The sequence below is a fragment of the Nelumbo nucifera genome, chromosome 1 (assembly GCF_055504915.1).
Source record: "Nelumbo nucifera cultivar China Antique chromosome 1, China Antique-T2T, whole genome shotgun sequence".
Classification (NCBI taxonomy): Eukaryota; Viridiplantae; Streptophyta; class Magnoliopsida; order Proteales; family Nelumbonaceae; genus Nelumbo; species Nelumbo nucifera.
Window position 1 is genome coordinate 73,644,887 of NC_142649.1, and position 17,328 is coordinate 73,662,214.

Genomic DNA, 17,328 nt, shown 5'->3' on the forward strand with positions numbered 1-17,328 from the left:
AGTGGAAAAATATGATGAGATCAAATTAGGTAATATTTGTGATCTTGTGAATAAACCTTATTTCATGATATTATTTATAACTTATATAATATTTTGGGTTACATACTAATATTTGTTTCTTTGTTTTTAGAATTCTCAGGAACAATAGAACAAGTTCACATTGTTTAACTATATCAAATTAAATAAGTGATGATGAATGATGTTTTGGTAAGACTTAATAATCTTTACAAGTGTAATTATTTTTTCTACAATTTAAAATTTCATTTTCCTAGTAATATGACAATGTAAAACAAATTTTTCTTATTTGTTTCTTGACAGTTAAGTCATTGGCAGCATTTCTTCTTCAAACATGAAGTTCCAAAGTCCATCAAGCCACTTAGTCTTTGAATAGCTGCAAGAAATTTTGGATTAATTAGTGATTAGTGAAAAAATTGTCATTAATTTTTCATTTAAATTTTGTCATTGGATGGCTGAAACGATGATCTATTTATGACTGCTTCTTTTACACCTTACTTGATTTTAAGTCCAAAAGGTAGTGATGTTCAATTATAGGTTTAAGCTTTATTAGTGATGTTCAATTCAATTTATGGCTGAAATGATGTTCACTTACAGGTTTAAGCATTATTAGAAGCTTTATTAGAAAGATGGCTTGATTAGTGATGTTCAGTTTAGTCTAGTTTAGGGTTGATATGATGTTCAGTTACAAATTTAAACTTTATTAGCGATGTTCAGTTTAGTTTATGGCTGAAATGATGTTCAGTTACAAGTTCAATCTTTATTAGGAGCCATTTTGCTTTGCTAGTTACTAGTTAATATTTAATAAGCAGAAGTAGCAGCAGCCATTTTGGGAGAGGTTTTGCTAGACTGCTTGTTAATAAGCAGCTGAGGTTACTGTAGCATCTCCAACATTCTTTTGTAAAGCTTCATGCCCTCAACTCTTAAGTCTGAAATGGACAACTAGGGGTTGTGCACTAAAGAGGAGGACAAAGTAGACGCTAGCTAGGGTAGCCTCTCTAGGTTTAGGGGTAGTTAAATCCATTATCCATATCCAGCATTCTGATCAATAGCAGATTGGATAGCTGAATCATTCAAATTTCAGATTGCATCATAAACCCATTGGTCTTTTGAGTATCTATGAATGCCAAATGGCAAAAGCAGCCTTAATCATGGTGTATAAAGGGCCAAAAATCAAACTTCAATTGAGACTTCTAGTTCTGGAAAGCATTATTACTCTCCACATCCCCATCTCTAATTCTGTAATGCATTGGACGGAATCACATTGATAAACCAATTGATTAAGCTGATAAATCGACCCAAACCGACCCTTTATGTTTGGGTTAGTTTTGCTTTATGGTCAGTTGGTTTTGGTTTGATGCTTTAGCAACCCGACTAGGTCGAATCAGTTAAACAAAATGTCTTAAATCGATCCAACCCAACTGTGAACACCCCTGGTGAAGGCAATGGAGGGACGGATTGGTTGGCTAATAGAGGAGTGGTTGGTGAGGAAGAGTCCGTGAACGAAAGCTTGTGGGATCTTAGTTTTATTGTCTTTCTTGACACCGTTGGTGATACCCATCTCCGTTGGTGTTAGTTTCTTTTCCCTTGTATTACCAAAGAAAAAGAAAGAAAAAACAATCCGGAGGTCGAACTAGTAATTCTCACTTTAGTAGACATTATTATTAGAGATAAATAGGATGTGTGGCAAACTAGTTCATTTTGACGAATATAATCTCATTCATCGATCGAAACATCACATAGATGAATAAGAGGGTCGGCTGAGATGGTATGTTGACTTCACAAAGGAATGCAATTGTATTTAGCAATTAGCACTATCACGCATATAATATCTACTATACAAAAGAAGACAAAGTATAATATCGAAGTTAGAATCGGAATAATGTACTTGGTTCATCCAAAGTTTTGAGTCTGATCTATAAACGCGTTAATATATTCCTTGTAAGTTGCAATTCAGTCTGCGGCATGCAGAGGTACAAACTGAAAAACTCGACACCGTTGCATATGACAATGTACCCTCTTGCTTCCAAATCCAACCAATCAACGTGTCCATAACCTTTCTTCCACATTCCAAGCATGCAAGCTATCAAAGCCACCTACAAATACCCCCACTTATACACACTATGAAATCCACGCTTCCACTCATTCCAACTCTCAACTGTCTCAATACCTATTAATTCCTTCTCCTTGTGTAAGGAAGAAAGTAACAGCGCAGCTTCCATCAGAAACGAGAATGGCGAGACTCCTTGTCATGGCAATCTTCCTAGTGGGGTTGGTGGCCATGGCTGAGGCCACCATCTACCGGACCACCATTACCACTGTCGTACAAGATGATGACAAAAGCCAAAGCCAAAGCCAGTCTGGTGAGTGCCGGAAAGAGATCCAGAAGCACCAGTTGAACGAGTGCCGGGAATTGATGAGGTCCTGGCAGACGGGGAACCTCATAAGGGGCAGTCAGAGGGATGATACACAGGGGTGCTGTGAAGAGCTACAGAACGTGAGGGACGAGTGCACGTGTGAGGCGATCCAGTGGACGGTTCAACAGCAGCAGCAGCAGCAAAGTAGATTACAGGGAAAAGAGATGGAGAGACTGATGAAGAAAGCGGAGAAGCTTCCCTCCATCTGTGACTTGTCACAGACCTGTCAGTTCAACGAAAGCAGCAGCAACTAGAGAAGAAGGGGCAGTGGCCTCTACGACTACGAGGGAATAACAATAATAAATGCACTTACCCTACTAGCTAGCTGCCCTCTCCCTTCCACAGAAAGGCTCTTACACACACAATCGTGTGTGGGTTTGGTTAGTTTGTTTGTTTGCTTAGTAGGCGAGAAAAAAGAGGTAGCCTGTGTTTTGATCTGGCCTCCGATTTCTTGCAAACAAAGTACATTAAAATTTTAAATGTGTGGTGGTTATTCATAACATACGGTAACAATCCCCTGTGAGTTGTGTTTAATTTATCAACCACTAGCTTAAAAACCAAGATCTACATTTTCTTTACTTTACCCTGTATTAAGGAAAGAAAAGGTAGGGAAACCTGTATACCTTTCCCTTCCTTTCCCTACCTTTTCCTTCCTTAAAACCAAAACATAGCATTAGGGATTTTTTTCCATCGTATCTTTTAATCAGGCAAGGGAGCGTGTTAGATTTGTAGCTCCCTGGATCCATGCATCCCCTGTTTTAGATTTGCTCTTCAACTTGGCAATGAAGTTGGAATCAAGGGGGTCGGCGTCACCTCTGCCGCATTCAAATTGTACAAGCGTTAGGAGGAGGGGCAATGATGTTGGTCTAAATTCTCTTGAATCGTTTCAGTATTAGATCCATGGGGGCTGGAGCAGTTTTATTAATTGGGTGCAAACTCTGGTTTATTCTATTTTGGTTTCATTAATTGGGTGCAAATTCTGGTTTATTCTATTTTGGTTTCAGTTAGTTTTATCTAAATAAGACCTGAAATTAAACCTGAACCAGAACAAAGTAAAACCTAAAATATATAATTTATTTGATATATGACTTGGAACAAAATAAAATAAAACCCAAATCAGAACTAAGCGAGAATTAGAATAAAGTAAAACCTTAACCTTAAGCCGGAATTTTACGTTCTTTAATTTTTATTCGAATTTTCATGCATTAATTTGCACGAGTTCACCTCAGCCAAACGTAGCCTAAATGACGCTCTCCCATGATCCCATCTCTTCTGCTTGGAATTTAATTTCCCAAACCATTCACCTAATAACTATAATAAACTATTTATAGTAAACCTATAACACAGTTTACCTAATAATTGTAATAAACTATTTATAATTAATCTATAACTATAGCAATGGTGTCATGACTCTAGGTAACACTTTCATCAGTTTGATAATGTTGATCTAGTAGAGCTCCAAAGGAACATCCCACCTCATTCAAACGATAAAGTAATTTGTGTCAATATATTATTTCATACGTAGAGAAATTAACAAATAAATCACAATTTAGAATAGGTACTGGAACAATTCAGAAACTGTTTGGAGGGACCGGAGGGCACGACCAAGACGTTAAAAAGTCAGTCGTTGGACAAGTTTGCGAGTGCTTCAAAATAAATGAGTAGCACTTATTTTGGGTTGGGATTAGACCAATAAGCACTTATTCGCATTTGGGAAACAAATTCGAAATAAATGCTTATTTCAAAGCCCAAAATTCTAATTTTTTTATGTATTTATACAATATACAATTATTCAAAATTTTGATTCCAAAATACTCTTGTTAAATTTCAATGTGCCATTTATGCCCTTTGATCAACTAAAAGTATAGGGATTGACTCTTCCATAGATTCTTCTCTATCATCTTCTCAGGTTAAGGTATCTTCTATTTTCGTTTTTTTTCTCATCTTCAACCGACTTCTTTTTTTTTAGGACCCCCTGTGCTATGGGTCAGTGACAAATATCCCCTGTACTTTAATTTGCGATAAAGATTCCATTGAACTTTAGCCACTAGACCCCTCCGTTAGTGTTCTGTCAGTTAACTTTGAAGAAAAAATTGATTTAGTTGTTTAAAATTTTTTAAATCCTCAAACTACCCTTATTTATTTGAACAGTGAGAAAACATCACCAACCAAATCACCATGGATTCCAATGACCACGGTGACGATCGATTTGTTCAATCCTCTTCAATTGGTGGCTTTTGTCTTGGAAGTCCACCTGATCAGTGATCTTTTTTGTTATGCTAGCAAGGTCGTCCTATTCTGCAATTCATGTGGATTACCGGTGGTGAATGTTGAGAGTAAGTGGTGATCGGCACCGGTGGGGAAATGAAAAGAAAATAAAGTATAGGGGGTTATTTTGGTAATTTAGCACATTCCGTTATCTGACTTAACAACTAAGGGGTATTTGTGATATGGTAAAAGTTAAGAAGGGTCTTTGTCGCAAATTAAAGTATAGGGGGTCTTTCTCATTGACCCCATAGTACAAGGGGTCTTTTTAATTTAACCTTTATTATTATTATTATTATTATTATTATTATTATTTTAGTTTTATTCTTCGAGGGAATATCACTTAGGTACCTCCTCATATATTCTCCCTTGATCCATCAAACCCTCTTTTAATCCTTCGCAGCCTTCTCTTCTTGTTGTTGGCTTGTGCCTCTCTCCCCTTATCGGACTCCAAAAACACAGCGGCTTCTATTCTGAATCTTCTCCAAAAGGTAGAGCTTTTAGAGCTTGACCGTTAACACTACGCAATTCTTGGTAAAGAATAAATCAAGGCTAAAGTTGCTTTAGGGTCTATACTCTCTCAATCTATTTTGCCTTTCTAACATGGGTTGCTTTTGCTTTTCAGGTTTGCGTTCTACCCCTTCTATAAATATTACTATAGAAGACTCCAAGGAAGAGTCCAACTCGAACTCTACAAGTATTACGATGGAAGACTCTAAGGCAGAGTTCCACTCGAACCCTGCAAGTGATAAGTGTGATAAGAACTGATAACAATTGTATTTGTTATTAGATGAAGATAAGACTCGCAAGAGTCCCGGATAGACTCACGAGAGTCCCAGATCTGTATGTTATCTGTACAGTTAGGAAGTCTTTTTGCTTTGCTTTTCTTTTTGGATTAGGAAGACCTTTGTTTTTAGAAAGTTTTGGGGAGCAAGGAACTCCATCGTTTGTATATAAATATCATAAGGTATCAATGGAAAAAGAGATATTTGGCTTCCGAAAATTTTCATGGTATCAGAGCAAGGCTCATACAAACAAAAGTTAATCGATTCAAGTTCTGCATAAAGAGGTGTGGTCCTCAACATCATCCCATCCTTCCTATAGAGCATATCTTCTCCAACCCTCTTAGAGAGCCCGAAATCGGCAATCTTGACAAAACTCCGCCCCTTATTAGAAGACAAGCTGCTGGGCACGAGCAGAAGGTTCTCATGTTTGAGGTCGCCATGAACAAAGCCACACTTGTGAATATGACTAAGGCCTCTGAGGATTGAGCGAGTGTAGCGCCTAACCTCCGATTCCGGCAACCCCCTCCACCGGAACGCACTATCCGATCGTGTAAACTGCCTCCAGAAGTGTACTCAAGCAACATATTGTAAATAGGAAAACCATCCTCAAAGGTGACGGTGTCGCCATAGCAGTGAATAATTTGTGAGCAGTCTTGGAGTTGGGTAAGAATCTTTCTCTCCTCACGAATCGATCCAGACACAAAGTAACCAGACAATTTCACAGCTATCACAGGCGGCAAGAGATGGTGGTTGACTTTGGTTAGTGAAACAACACCATAACTTCCATGGCCGATGGGTTTTTACCTCTAATCCATGTCGTCTTCTCCATCTTCGAGATCATCATTGCTGCGCAATCGACGGTCATTGCTGCAGATCTTGATCCGACCACAACTTATTATCTCCATCTCTTGGGTCTCTCCTTATTCACTTATCCTGGTTCTCTTACTTTTGAAGGAGGATCAGAATAGTGTGCGAGTCACTATATTCAACAGCAGCAGCAGCCGAAGCTCATTGACTACGATAAACTAAGCTCGTTCCTGCCAATCGACGATTCAGGTATTCCGCCTTATTCTGGCAGTTCAGAGCAGACTCTTCAAAAGTTCGATGCTGCAAACGGAAGAGTCTGGATGAGTTTGGCGTCTTCTTCAGAGGATAATCAAAGACTATGGTGGTGATCTGCTTGTTCTTGCGCCATGACATTCCTCTGTACCAGTTTTCAAGAATACAGATGGTAAAGATCGACGACACCGATATTGATGTACTCTGATTTCTTCGTGAGCCTCATTAGGATCGTTCATCGTCTTCTTGGAATCAAACTCAATATTACTGCTGACAATTCTTGCTGATCGGTCACCATGGCTGCCAACAACGACAGGAACGGTGAGAGCTCGACAAAGAATTGCTTCCAATTAATTGGATACCCTGAATGATGGGGAGACAGACCCCGCGGTACATCGACCGGGCGTGGAGCAGGACGAGGAAAAGGGGGTAGACCCTCTGGCGGACGTGGCTGAGGTATGGCAAAAGCTCATGCTGCTCGTCATCAGCGAGGCATGAGGTGGCTGCTAATGCAGCTGTGACTGACGGAGACTGGACCGGACTGAGCGGGCTTAATGACGAGCAATGACAGACTCTTGTAAGCATGCTTAATGCTTACAAAACCAGGACTAATGAAAAACTCTTTGGTAAGAATTACTCCACTGAATGGATTATTGACTTTGGGGCGTCGCATCACATGACAGGGAATATAAATGTGCTCATCGACACCTATGATGTTACACTTTGTCCAGTTAGGTTACCCAACGGTGCGCACACCGAGGCCGTGAAAGAAGGCACTGTTGAACTTGGAAATAATTTTAAATTGCTGCACGTATTATATGTCACAAAACTCAATTGTAATTTATTGTTAGTAGGTCGGTTACTTCGTGACACAGATTGTATTGTGACGTTTACTAATAAGTTGTGTGTGATATAGGACCGCATCTCGAGGACTCTAATTGGTGCGGTTGAATAGCTTGATGGGGTCTATGTCTTCAAGGGTGTGGCGCCGGTTCGTGCTTACAAGACAGATGGAATTGGATCATGCGATTTGTGGCATCAGAGATTGGGACACCCTTCTTATCAAACGGTTAGTTTGCTTCTTAATATTAGTAATAGTAAGAACAAAACCTGTGATGTTTGTTTGAAGGCAAAGCAAACTAGAGATGTTTTTATTCAAAGTGGCAATAAAGTGACTGATTGTTTTGCATTGATTCATTGTGACTTATGGGGTGCTTATAGAGTACTTACATTTTGTGGTGTTGTATATTTTTTGACAATTGTTGATGATTATTCTCGAGCGGTTTGGATTTATTTGCTAGCTAAAAAAGTGAAGTTGGTCGAACACTCAAAAATTTCTATGCAATGATTGAACGACAATTTAATAAGAAGGTTAAGGTGGTGAGAAGTGATAATGGAACAAAGTTTAAATCCTTGAAATCATATTTTGACGAGCAAGGAATTTTATTTCAAACTTCCTATGTTGGAACACCACAACAAAATGGTCGTGTGGAAAGAAAGCATCGTCATATTTTGAATGTGGCTAGAGCATTCAGGTTTCAAGCACATCTTCCGATCAATTTCTGGGGTGAGTGTGTTTTGACCGCAGGGTACTTGATTAACTGGACACCTTCGACCCTTCTTGGTGGTAAAACACCTTACGAGATGCTATTTGGACAAAGTCCTTCTTATAAACATCTCAGAGTTTTTGGTTGCTTGTGATTTTCACATACTCGGGACAGTGACAAATTTGTCGCTAGGAGTAGGAAATGTGTCTTTGTTGGGTACCCTTTTGGGAAAAAGGGATGGAAATTATACGATCTTGAGTCTAGTTATTATTTCGTCTCACGAGACGTGGTGTTTAGTGAGGCCGAGTTTCCCTTTGCCACTTTGGAACATCAACCCTCAGTAAACAGTCCTCCCATAGCCAAAGAAAATGTTGGGTTGCCTTGGACTGTCCAACCACCGAACTCTGCGACCACTCCTCCTGACATGGTATTTGAGTCACCTCATATAGAAGTCAGAGGGAGCGACACGATCGATGAAGAAGGACATCAGAACATGGGTAATGATGAGGAGGCAGGTCCACTTGATGAGACAAGGAGCTATACAGATTGCAAAAATAATGAAACTCTAGCTACTCCTCAGCCCACCACGGAGTTATTAGGCCATGAACATCGAGAAAAGCGGACCCCCAGCTATTTAAAGGACTTTGTCATACACTCTGCTCGTCGCTTAGACCCCCTCCATTGTTTCTCCTGCACCATCTCAGTACTCAGGAACTCCTTATCCCATAACTCATTATGTGACGTATGATAATTTTTTTGTGAAACACAGACATTTCTTGGCAGCTGTTACTGTAGGCCGAGAACCTACTCGTTTCTCTTAGGCAATGACTGATGCTCGGTGGCGCGAGGCTATGCGCCAAGAGATACAGGCTTTGGAAGACAATGGGACATGGACCTTGGAAGACCTCCCATTTGGAAAAAAGGCAATCGGGCGTAAATGGGTCTACAAAATCAAGTACAACTCTGATGGATCCATTGAAAGATTTAAAGCAAGGTTGGTAGTCCTGGGCAACACTCAAGTTGAAGGTTTTGATTACAACGTGACCTTTGCCCCTGTGGCTAAAATGGTCACAGTTCGAACCTTCTTAGCAGTTGCTGCAGCCCAACATTGGGAATTGCATCAGATGGATGCCCACAATGCTTTTCTGCACGGTGATCTCCATGAGGAGGTCTATATGAAACCTCCTCCAGGTTTTTCGGCCTCCGGGACTGAAAAGGTATGCAAACTCCGAAAATCTTTGTATGGTCTACGGCAAGCCCCCCGGAATTGGTTCTCTAAGTTAGGTGCTGCCTTGAAAACTTTTGGGTTTGAACAATCCTATTTCGATTATTCCTTATTTACATATTGCAAGAATGGGCTTGTCTTGCACGTCCAGGTTTATGTTGACTTAATCGTTGGTGGGAATAACCCAGAGTTCATACACAAATTTAAACAGTATATGAACCAGTGTTTTCACATGAAGGACTTGGGTGTTCTTAAATATTTTTTGGGCATTGAAGTGACTCGCGGATCATCGGGGATATTTTCTTTGTCAACGAAAATATGCACTTGATATTATTACAGAAACTGGCTTATTAGGGTCCAAACCTGCTCCCTTTCTATTACTCAGAATCATAAACTTGCCCTTGCTGATGGAGCACTCCTGGATGACCCTGAACGATATCGATGTCTTGTGGGCCGTTTGATTTATTTAACCATTACACGGCTGGAGCTTAGTTATTGCATCCATGTCCTGGCTTAATTTATGTAGTGTCCTCCTGTTGATCATTGGGATGCGGCATTATGTGTGGTTCGTTATCTGAAAGGACGTCTTGGTCACGGAATATTTTTGTATTCTGATAGTGATCTGCAATTGTATGCCTATTGTGATTCTGATTGGGCGAGTTGCCCTCTAACTCGTCGCTCTCTTACTGGGTACTTTGTCATGTTAGGACATTCCCCCATCTCCTGGAAGACTAAGAAACAACATACTGTCTCCTGGTTCTCTGCCGAGGCTGAATACCGGTCAATGGCTACTACTAGTTGTGAGTTGAAGTGGTTGAAAGGTCTGCTATCGTCTTTGGGTATATCTCATCCTCAACCTATACGCTTGTTTTGTGGCAATCAAGCTGCTCTGCACATTGCTGCGAACCCTGTCTTCCATGAGCGAACCAAACATATTGAAGTTGATTGTCATTTCATTCACAATAAGCTCCAAGACAACACCATTGCGCCTTCCTATGTACGTACCGGTGAACAAGTTGCCGACATTTTCACAAAGGCTCTTGGACAAAAATAGTTTGATTTTTTCCTTCCCAAGCTGGGCATTTGCAATCCTCATGCACCACCTTAAGGGGGAGTATTGGACAAAGATAAGACTCGCGTGAGTCCCAGATCTGTATGTTACCTATACAGTTAGGAAGTCCTTTTGTTTTGCTTTTCCTTTTGGATTAGGAAGACCTTTGTTTTTAGAAAGTTTTGGGGAGAAAGGAACTCCACCGTTTGTATATGAATATCATAAGGTATCAATGGAAAAAGAGACCTTTGGCTTCTGAAAATTTTCATTTGTATCAATCTCCTAGATAAACTTGGTCTTAGAATCCTACTACACATGTACTTTAATTCTCTCTATAAATTCAATAGTAAGCCGATCGGTTGTGTGTGTGCTTTCTTCTTCCAATTATCATTTTAGTCTTTTAATAAATAATTGGATAAGCTGGCTATCGAGAATCAATGACAGTCTATCGAGGTTGTCAAGACCAAGCAAAAGAAACTCATGCTGAAAGCACTGATCACTAGAGAATGCTCTATTCTATTTCTTCTTATTCTTTGTTGGTTGGTCTCTCTGTGTCTCTATTTGTAATTCTTTTTTTTTTGTGAGTTTTTAATGGATTTGAGAATGTGGGTATGCATTTTTAGGTGACCTTGACTATCAAACTGGGGACGATGATCTTGGTCCAACATGGTTGAAGGCCAACTACTTTAGTCACTATAGAATCCATTGTGACCCCAAAAAGAGTGAGTGCAACCTCTATTGCTTGGACTGCATGGGAGATGCTCTCTACTCTTACCGCTTCATTGCTCAGGTCCCTATTTCATCTCCAAAGTTAGCCATTCTTGGAATAAATAACTTTGTCAATTTGGTGTTCTAATTCATCTTCTGTGGGGTCTGTTGATACAAATAAGGATCATTGTTCTACAATGTGATAAGGGTAAATACATCAACATCTCAGCCATTCAAACAAGGCCAGATTTCCTACACATTTCTCTACCCACGCCCTATTCGTAGTACATTGCAGCCCGACACATCTCACAATACAAGATGGTGATGTGTGGCTGCAATTCATGGCAGGTAGAGTGTGGGTAGAGTAATGGACAACAAATCCAGTCTGCATTCAAACCTACATTATCAATAGTGTGAAGATCATATTTCTTAATGAGTGGCCACAACTGAGGCTAGCGAAGGGTGTGACCAACACCTTTGAGATCTGCTATCGAAGTTTCTTCGATTCTTTCATTGTACATGTGGGACTCTTAAAATGAGGGTTAAAGTTGTCTTTTTAAACGAACAAGATTATTGAAGAAATAGACCACCAAATGCCAATTATGAAATAAGTACTTAGTTTTTAAAATAAGCACTTGAAAAAGTTGGGTGTCAAACACAAATAAGTACTTATTCGAATTAGCACTTGTGTTTAAACACTTATTTTTAAAATAAGCACTCCCAAACTTGGCCTTAATCTAACTATTTAAATTGTTAGTTGGACATGCATTCTTGTAAAAGTAGGGCTAGTTAAGCAGGCCCAACCCGAGGCTTACTCTATCGAACTTGAGTTGAGATTGAGACTTCGGGCTTTGTATTGCGCTTGAGTCAGAAAACTTGGGCATGATCCAACTTTGGTTAATGCTTTGGATAGCTCAAGTTTGTACATATTTTCAATCCATTTTAAAGTTGAACTATGTAGCTAAAAAAAAAAAGTTAGACTATAAATCTCAATAAAAGATCATGTACAAAAATATATGGGTTTCTAGCCAATAAGGGCAACTTTTTACCCTAATATCAATAAAAGTAACATTTTTCATATAATAACCAGAATGAGATAGCTTTCTGAAAAGATATCAAATAAGGGCACTGGGTATTGTTGCTCGTCTTCCTCTTCCTCTGCATTCATGCAAACAGAACTTTTACTAGAAATCCGAAGAGTTTTGGCAAACGGACTCGTGAGAAATTCATGATCAAGTTGTAAACCCTAAATCTAATGGTTTTATTTATGCCTATATACAAACACTCGATCGGTTGTTATTGGTTAGTGTGAGCTCCAGAAAACTCATGTCTGACTCAAAAAAATGGAGTCGTCACCCATTTTTTAGAGGAAATGAGCCCTTATTTTTTTATTTTAAAAATTTGATAGTGACTCTACTCTCCATGGAAAAGGCGCACAACCGAGAGATTTCAGGTCCCAAGGATTGGGAGAGGGAAGGTATTAGGCACCCCTTTCTCCAGGATGCTATAGCAGCTCACTATAGGAGTTATTCAAGCTCAATTTCTTTCAAAGAAAAATAAAAATTGTTGTAGAAATTTCTTAAATCTATAGGAACATGCTTTTAACTTCTCTTAAGATCGATTTTTAGGTGATGTTATCAGGTCTTAGGTACTAATTTCCCTACGACTCTCGCCTCTCTACCTCTATACTCATTCTAGAAGAAATTGAGAACAATGCTTCTCCAATGTCTCAGGGCTTCAAGCAACCTAGAAAAACTAAAAAAAGACTAACATTTCGTATGTTCCTTGTCAAAAGTTTTCCAACAGATAGGGATGAGATAAAATGAAGTTTAAATAGATTCTTGAGCTAGGGAGTGCTTCTAGTTGCAACAACTTCTACTTGAAAATGGAGGAGGCGAGTTTGGAATCTGAGGTTTAGTGTACCTCCGAATTTTGGGTGAACAGGAGGTAGTATATGGGCTAGAAGGAATCTCCCTTCTCTCTTTCTCTATCTCTAGGGGCCTCCCTCAGGTTTCCTCCCTCAAGTTTTTTCCCTCTTTTGAGGTCGAATTAGATCAGTATTTATAGAGAAAGGAAGGGTGGATGGGTCTGAATTCGTTCAGCTATAGTGTCTGGGATTCAATAGAGGTTTTTCACACAAATAGACGAAGATTCTTCAAAGAAATAGATGCTCAGTCAAGCTTTCCTATTTGGTGAAACATTTTCTTTGATTTGGGGGTAGTTTTCATGGGTTTTATGCATCCAATAGGAGTTTGGGGGTGTGCCTGTCATTGGCAGTCTCGTATTTGGAGCTGTTAGTGGCAGAAAATGTAAATTTGATGAACTTTTAAATGTTATTTTGTTTTTTCTTGGTTTTAAGTAGGGATTTCTTGGGGTTTTGGGGCTTTTAGGTCTATTAGGCTTTCCTTAGTCCAAGTGTTCTAATGAGTCAAGAATGGGTCTGATATCAACCATCACTCTTTTGAGTCTTTAGGTTGGGACGAATGATGTGGCAATTTAATCTATTACATCAAAATGGTATCTTTCCAGTTTAATGGTCAAACGAATGAATTTGGTCATGAAATTTGGTGTGCTAGGGTTGTCTAGGTCTCTAAACATAGTGGTGAGGTCTGATCAAACAAATAGGGTTGGGATGATTGAGATTTATGACTGACAAATTCTGATCAACAAGATTTATTGAAATATAATCTTTGTTTGGTGAAGGGTCAAATGGGGGAAATTTGGTGGGTAGGCATTTTTGATTGTCCCGGATCTAATGGAAGTGATGGATATTTGATTAGAGGTGTAGATTGACTGATTTAGTTCAGATCATGGTCTTAGCTTATGGATTTCCAATTAACGAGAGGGCTTGATATGGAATCTTATTTTTTAATGGTCAAATTGAGGTGTTTGGCCGTGAAATTTGATGTGCTGGAGTTTTTTGGGTCTCCGAATACAGCGTTAAGGTTTGATTGGTCATATGATGTTCATATGATGGATGGTAAGCTTTAATTAATGAGATTTGCTGAAATAGGATACAAGCTTGATGGTGGGTCAAATAGGGGAATTTTGAGCTACAATTTGGTGGGTAGGCATGGATTAGGGTGAGGAGTCATACAGATAGTTCTGATCTAAGAAAGATATGGTCAATCTTGGCAATTGTTTAGGGCCATCAAAATGGAATGTAGGTGTTTTTGTGGTTGATTATCGTAGAGTAGTGTTAGGATTCATTAGTTGATTGTTTCCTAATGATCTTAAGGTCATGGATATATTGGAATTGATTTTGGAGGAGTTGGAATTTGAATGTTGCATAGATTAGGGCCGTTAGAAAGGGTGTTAACATGATGAACAGTGGATATTTGTAGTTTAGTCATGAAATCTAATGTGTAACTAAGTTGTAGTTTTCCAAGTCTGGGATGACGTCTGATAAGTCATTGACATTGATCTTAATGTTCTTATTTGTCCTATGGATTGGGTCAAATGAGGGTATTTCGGGTTTTGGAAAGTCTCAAGTTGATCTAGTTGTGTTTCCAAGTTTCTGGGGCTAAGAGGAGGGTATGAAGAGGTAGGGTGAGGGGACCGAGCGAAAATTGGGTGTTGACACTTAGTATTTGTATATATTGTTCGTCGTTAAAGCAAATGTTTCTTGATGAAACCCAGTGAAGGGAGAGATATCAAATGTATAAAATGTTTGCTTCTCGAATTCCATGTAAGGAGCTCATATTTGGAAAAACTTTTGAAGCAGTAGTGACACTCACCAAACTGTCGTTTAACATCATAAATGGAAACCCTATTCCCACAATGTTCTTCAAGGGCCAACTATCAATATTTAACGTCTTTGTCTTAGCCTTCATCTTCACCTTCTTTGGTGCTATTAGAACCATCTCTATCTGTGAAAGATACTCCAAACTCACATCATATTTCCAGCAATTCGCTATCGTTTGTATTGCAAAGGTTGCTGGAATCCTGCTATGAGTTATAGTGGTATTGGCTGGGTTTAGGCTGAAATCCCTTTTTAAGTATGGCAATTAAATCCCTTTTAAATTTTTAATAAACACATTTCAGAATAAGAAATAATATATAACTTCTCAAAATAGGTAATCCCAAGCCAAAATTGGTAAATGGATTGGAAAATTTGAAGTTGGTGGAATAAAGGGAAGCTAGAAAAATACTACATGTTGCTTCAAGAGGAGACGACGACATTGTTGGATGTTGGTCATACTAAAAGACTTCACTCTGTAGTTAATTTCGCTGAGAAGAAACGATATTTTTCTGAATGTGCATGTGAGAAAAACCTAGCGATTTATCACCAGGATTCTTGTTTTCTCTCATCGTTCTTTAAAAGTTCCATTCGCATGAATACAGAGGCAGAGGAGGAAGAGGAGCAACAATGCCCATTGCCCTTGTTTGATATTTTTTTCAAAAAAGTATCCTATTTTGGTTATTATATGAAAAATATTACTTTTTATTGATATTAGGGGTAAAAAGTTGCCCTTATTTGATAGAAGCCCAAAATATATTCATCAATTATTTCAATGTCGTCAGCTTGGTCGATGATGTATATACCCTACTAGCTGTCCTGTCCCTTCCATAGAAAGCCTCTTACGCACACAATCGTGTGTGGGTTGGTTAATTTGCTTGTTTGTTTAGTAGGCAAGAAAAAAGAGGTAGCCTATGTTTTGCTCTGGGATTTTATAATAAAATGTGAGTGCAGTTTGTTTTTATGATTTCATCTCTCTTTGATTTCTTGCAAACAACCAATGATTTCAAATTTTCAATCTAGTAAAATATGATAAAATTGTAACAAAGTACATTAAAATAGGTCTTTTGAAAATTTTTTGCTTGCATTATAGCATGAGGACTTTAAAACGAAAAAGGAGTTGCTCTGTTCTTCGGAGAAAAAAGTATTTAAATGTGTGGTGGTTACTCATAACATACGGTAGCAATTCCCTGTGAGTTGTGTTTAATTTATCAAAGTTAAAAAAAATAAGGCACTGTAGAGAAAGTTCAAGATGAATGGGTGGTTATGGTAGGCCAACCTATGTATTTATAGAGTAAACAAGTATGATTACAGTAGAACTCTTTGAGAGTTCTAGATAGATTATAACAGGAAGATAATGAGATAAAGAGATAAGAAGATTAGGATAAGGAAAGAGATGTAGATCAAATTCAAACTCAGAGGAGAGAAGATTTTGATCATATTCAAACTCAGGAAGAGTACGATCAGATTCAAACTCTCCTCTTGAGGAATTGATCAAGAAAGGTTCTTGATATTGTTTCTTGGCTGAAGAAACAATTTGAAGATGTGCTCACTAGCCCTTGCTCGATTCTTGCTAAAGAATCTTGGTTCTTGCTGAAGACCCATCCTATTGATCCTGCTTCATCACACACTATGTCATCTTCATTGGAAACAAGTTTTGGTATTCTCCTTGGGCGTGAACACCTTCATTGGGAGTTATTGCTACTTCATATCAGGTATATCTCTCTCATCCCTTTTTGTTTTAGATCTGGTCCGATTTTGGATTCAAGAACAATCTTTGAAAATGCAATTTTCTAAAATAGGGAATGTGATTCCCAGATGGGAGGGAGAGAAAATTTTTGAAACTTCGTGCAACCTTCCTGTAGGGTCCGACCATCCATATGATGGATCTCTCTTCCCTTCAGTTGGCTATCGAGAATCAACGAGAGTCTATCGAGGCTATCAAGACCAAGCAAAAGGAACTCATGGTAAGAGCACTCATTGGAGAATGCTCTATTCTATTTCTTCTTATTCTTCTTTGGTTGGTCTCTCTGTGTCTCTATTTGTATTTCTTGTTTTGATGAGTTTTTAATGGATTTGAGCATGTGGGTATGTATTTTTAGGTGAACTTGACTGTCAAACTGGGGATGATGATCTAGGTCTAGCATGGTTGAAGCAGATTTTTATGGCCAACTACTTTAGTCACTGTAGAATCCATTGTGACTCCAAAAAATGAGTGAGTGCGACCTCTATTGCTTGGACTACATGGGTGATGCTCTCTACCCTTACCGCTTGATTACTTAGGTCCCTATTTCATCTCCAAAGTTATCCATTCTTGGAATAAACAACTCCGTTAATCTGGTGTTCTAATCCATATTCTTTTGGGTCTGTTGATACAAATAAGGAGATCATATTCCACAATGTGATAAGGGTAAATACATCGGCATCTCAGCCATTCAAGCAAGGCTAGATTTCTTACTTAGTTTCTCTAGCCATGCCCTACCCATAGTACATTGCAACTGACACATCTTACAATAC

General features: G+C 38.8%; 1 protein-coding gene across 1 annotated transcript; it reads left to right on the forward strand.

Moving 5' to 3' along the window:
* Positions 1-2,248: 2,248 nt before the first annotated feature.
* On the forward strand, positions 2,249-5,465 carry LOC148803432 (2S seed storage albumin protein-like). Its single transcript, XM_088895746.1, has 2 exons — positions 2,249-2,657; positions 5,323-5,465. Exons 1-2 carry the CDS (start codon positions 2,249-2,251, stop codon positions 5,463-5,465), a joined length of 552 nt encoding a protein of 183 aa, XP_088751872.1.
* The last annotated feature ends 11,863 nt before the right edge of the window (positions 5,466-17,328 follow it).

What these genes read in the sequence shown, in the direction of transcription:
- LOC148803432 (XM_088895746.1), top strand. Translation starts at nt 2,249, where the DNA reads ATGGCGAGACTCCTTGTCATGGCAATCTTCCTAGTGGGGTTGGTGGCC. An exon ending in CTGTGACTTGTCACAGACCT is followed by an intron (nt 2,658 to 5,322) that starts GTCAGTTCAACG and finishes TTTGCTTTTCAG; the next exon opens with GTTTGCGTTCTACCCCTTCT.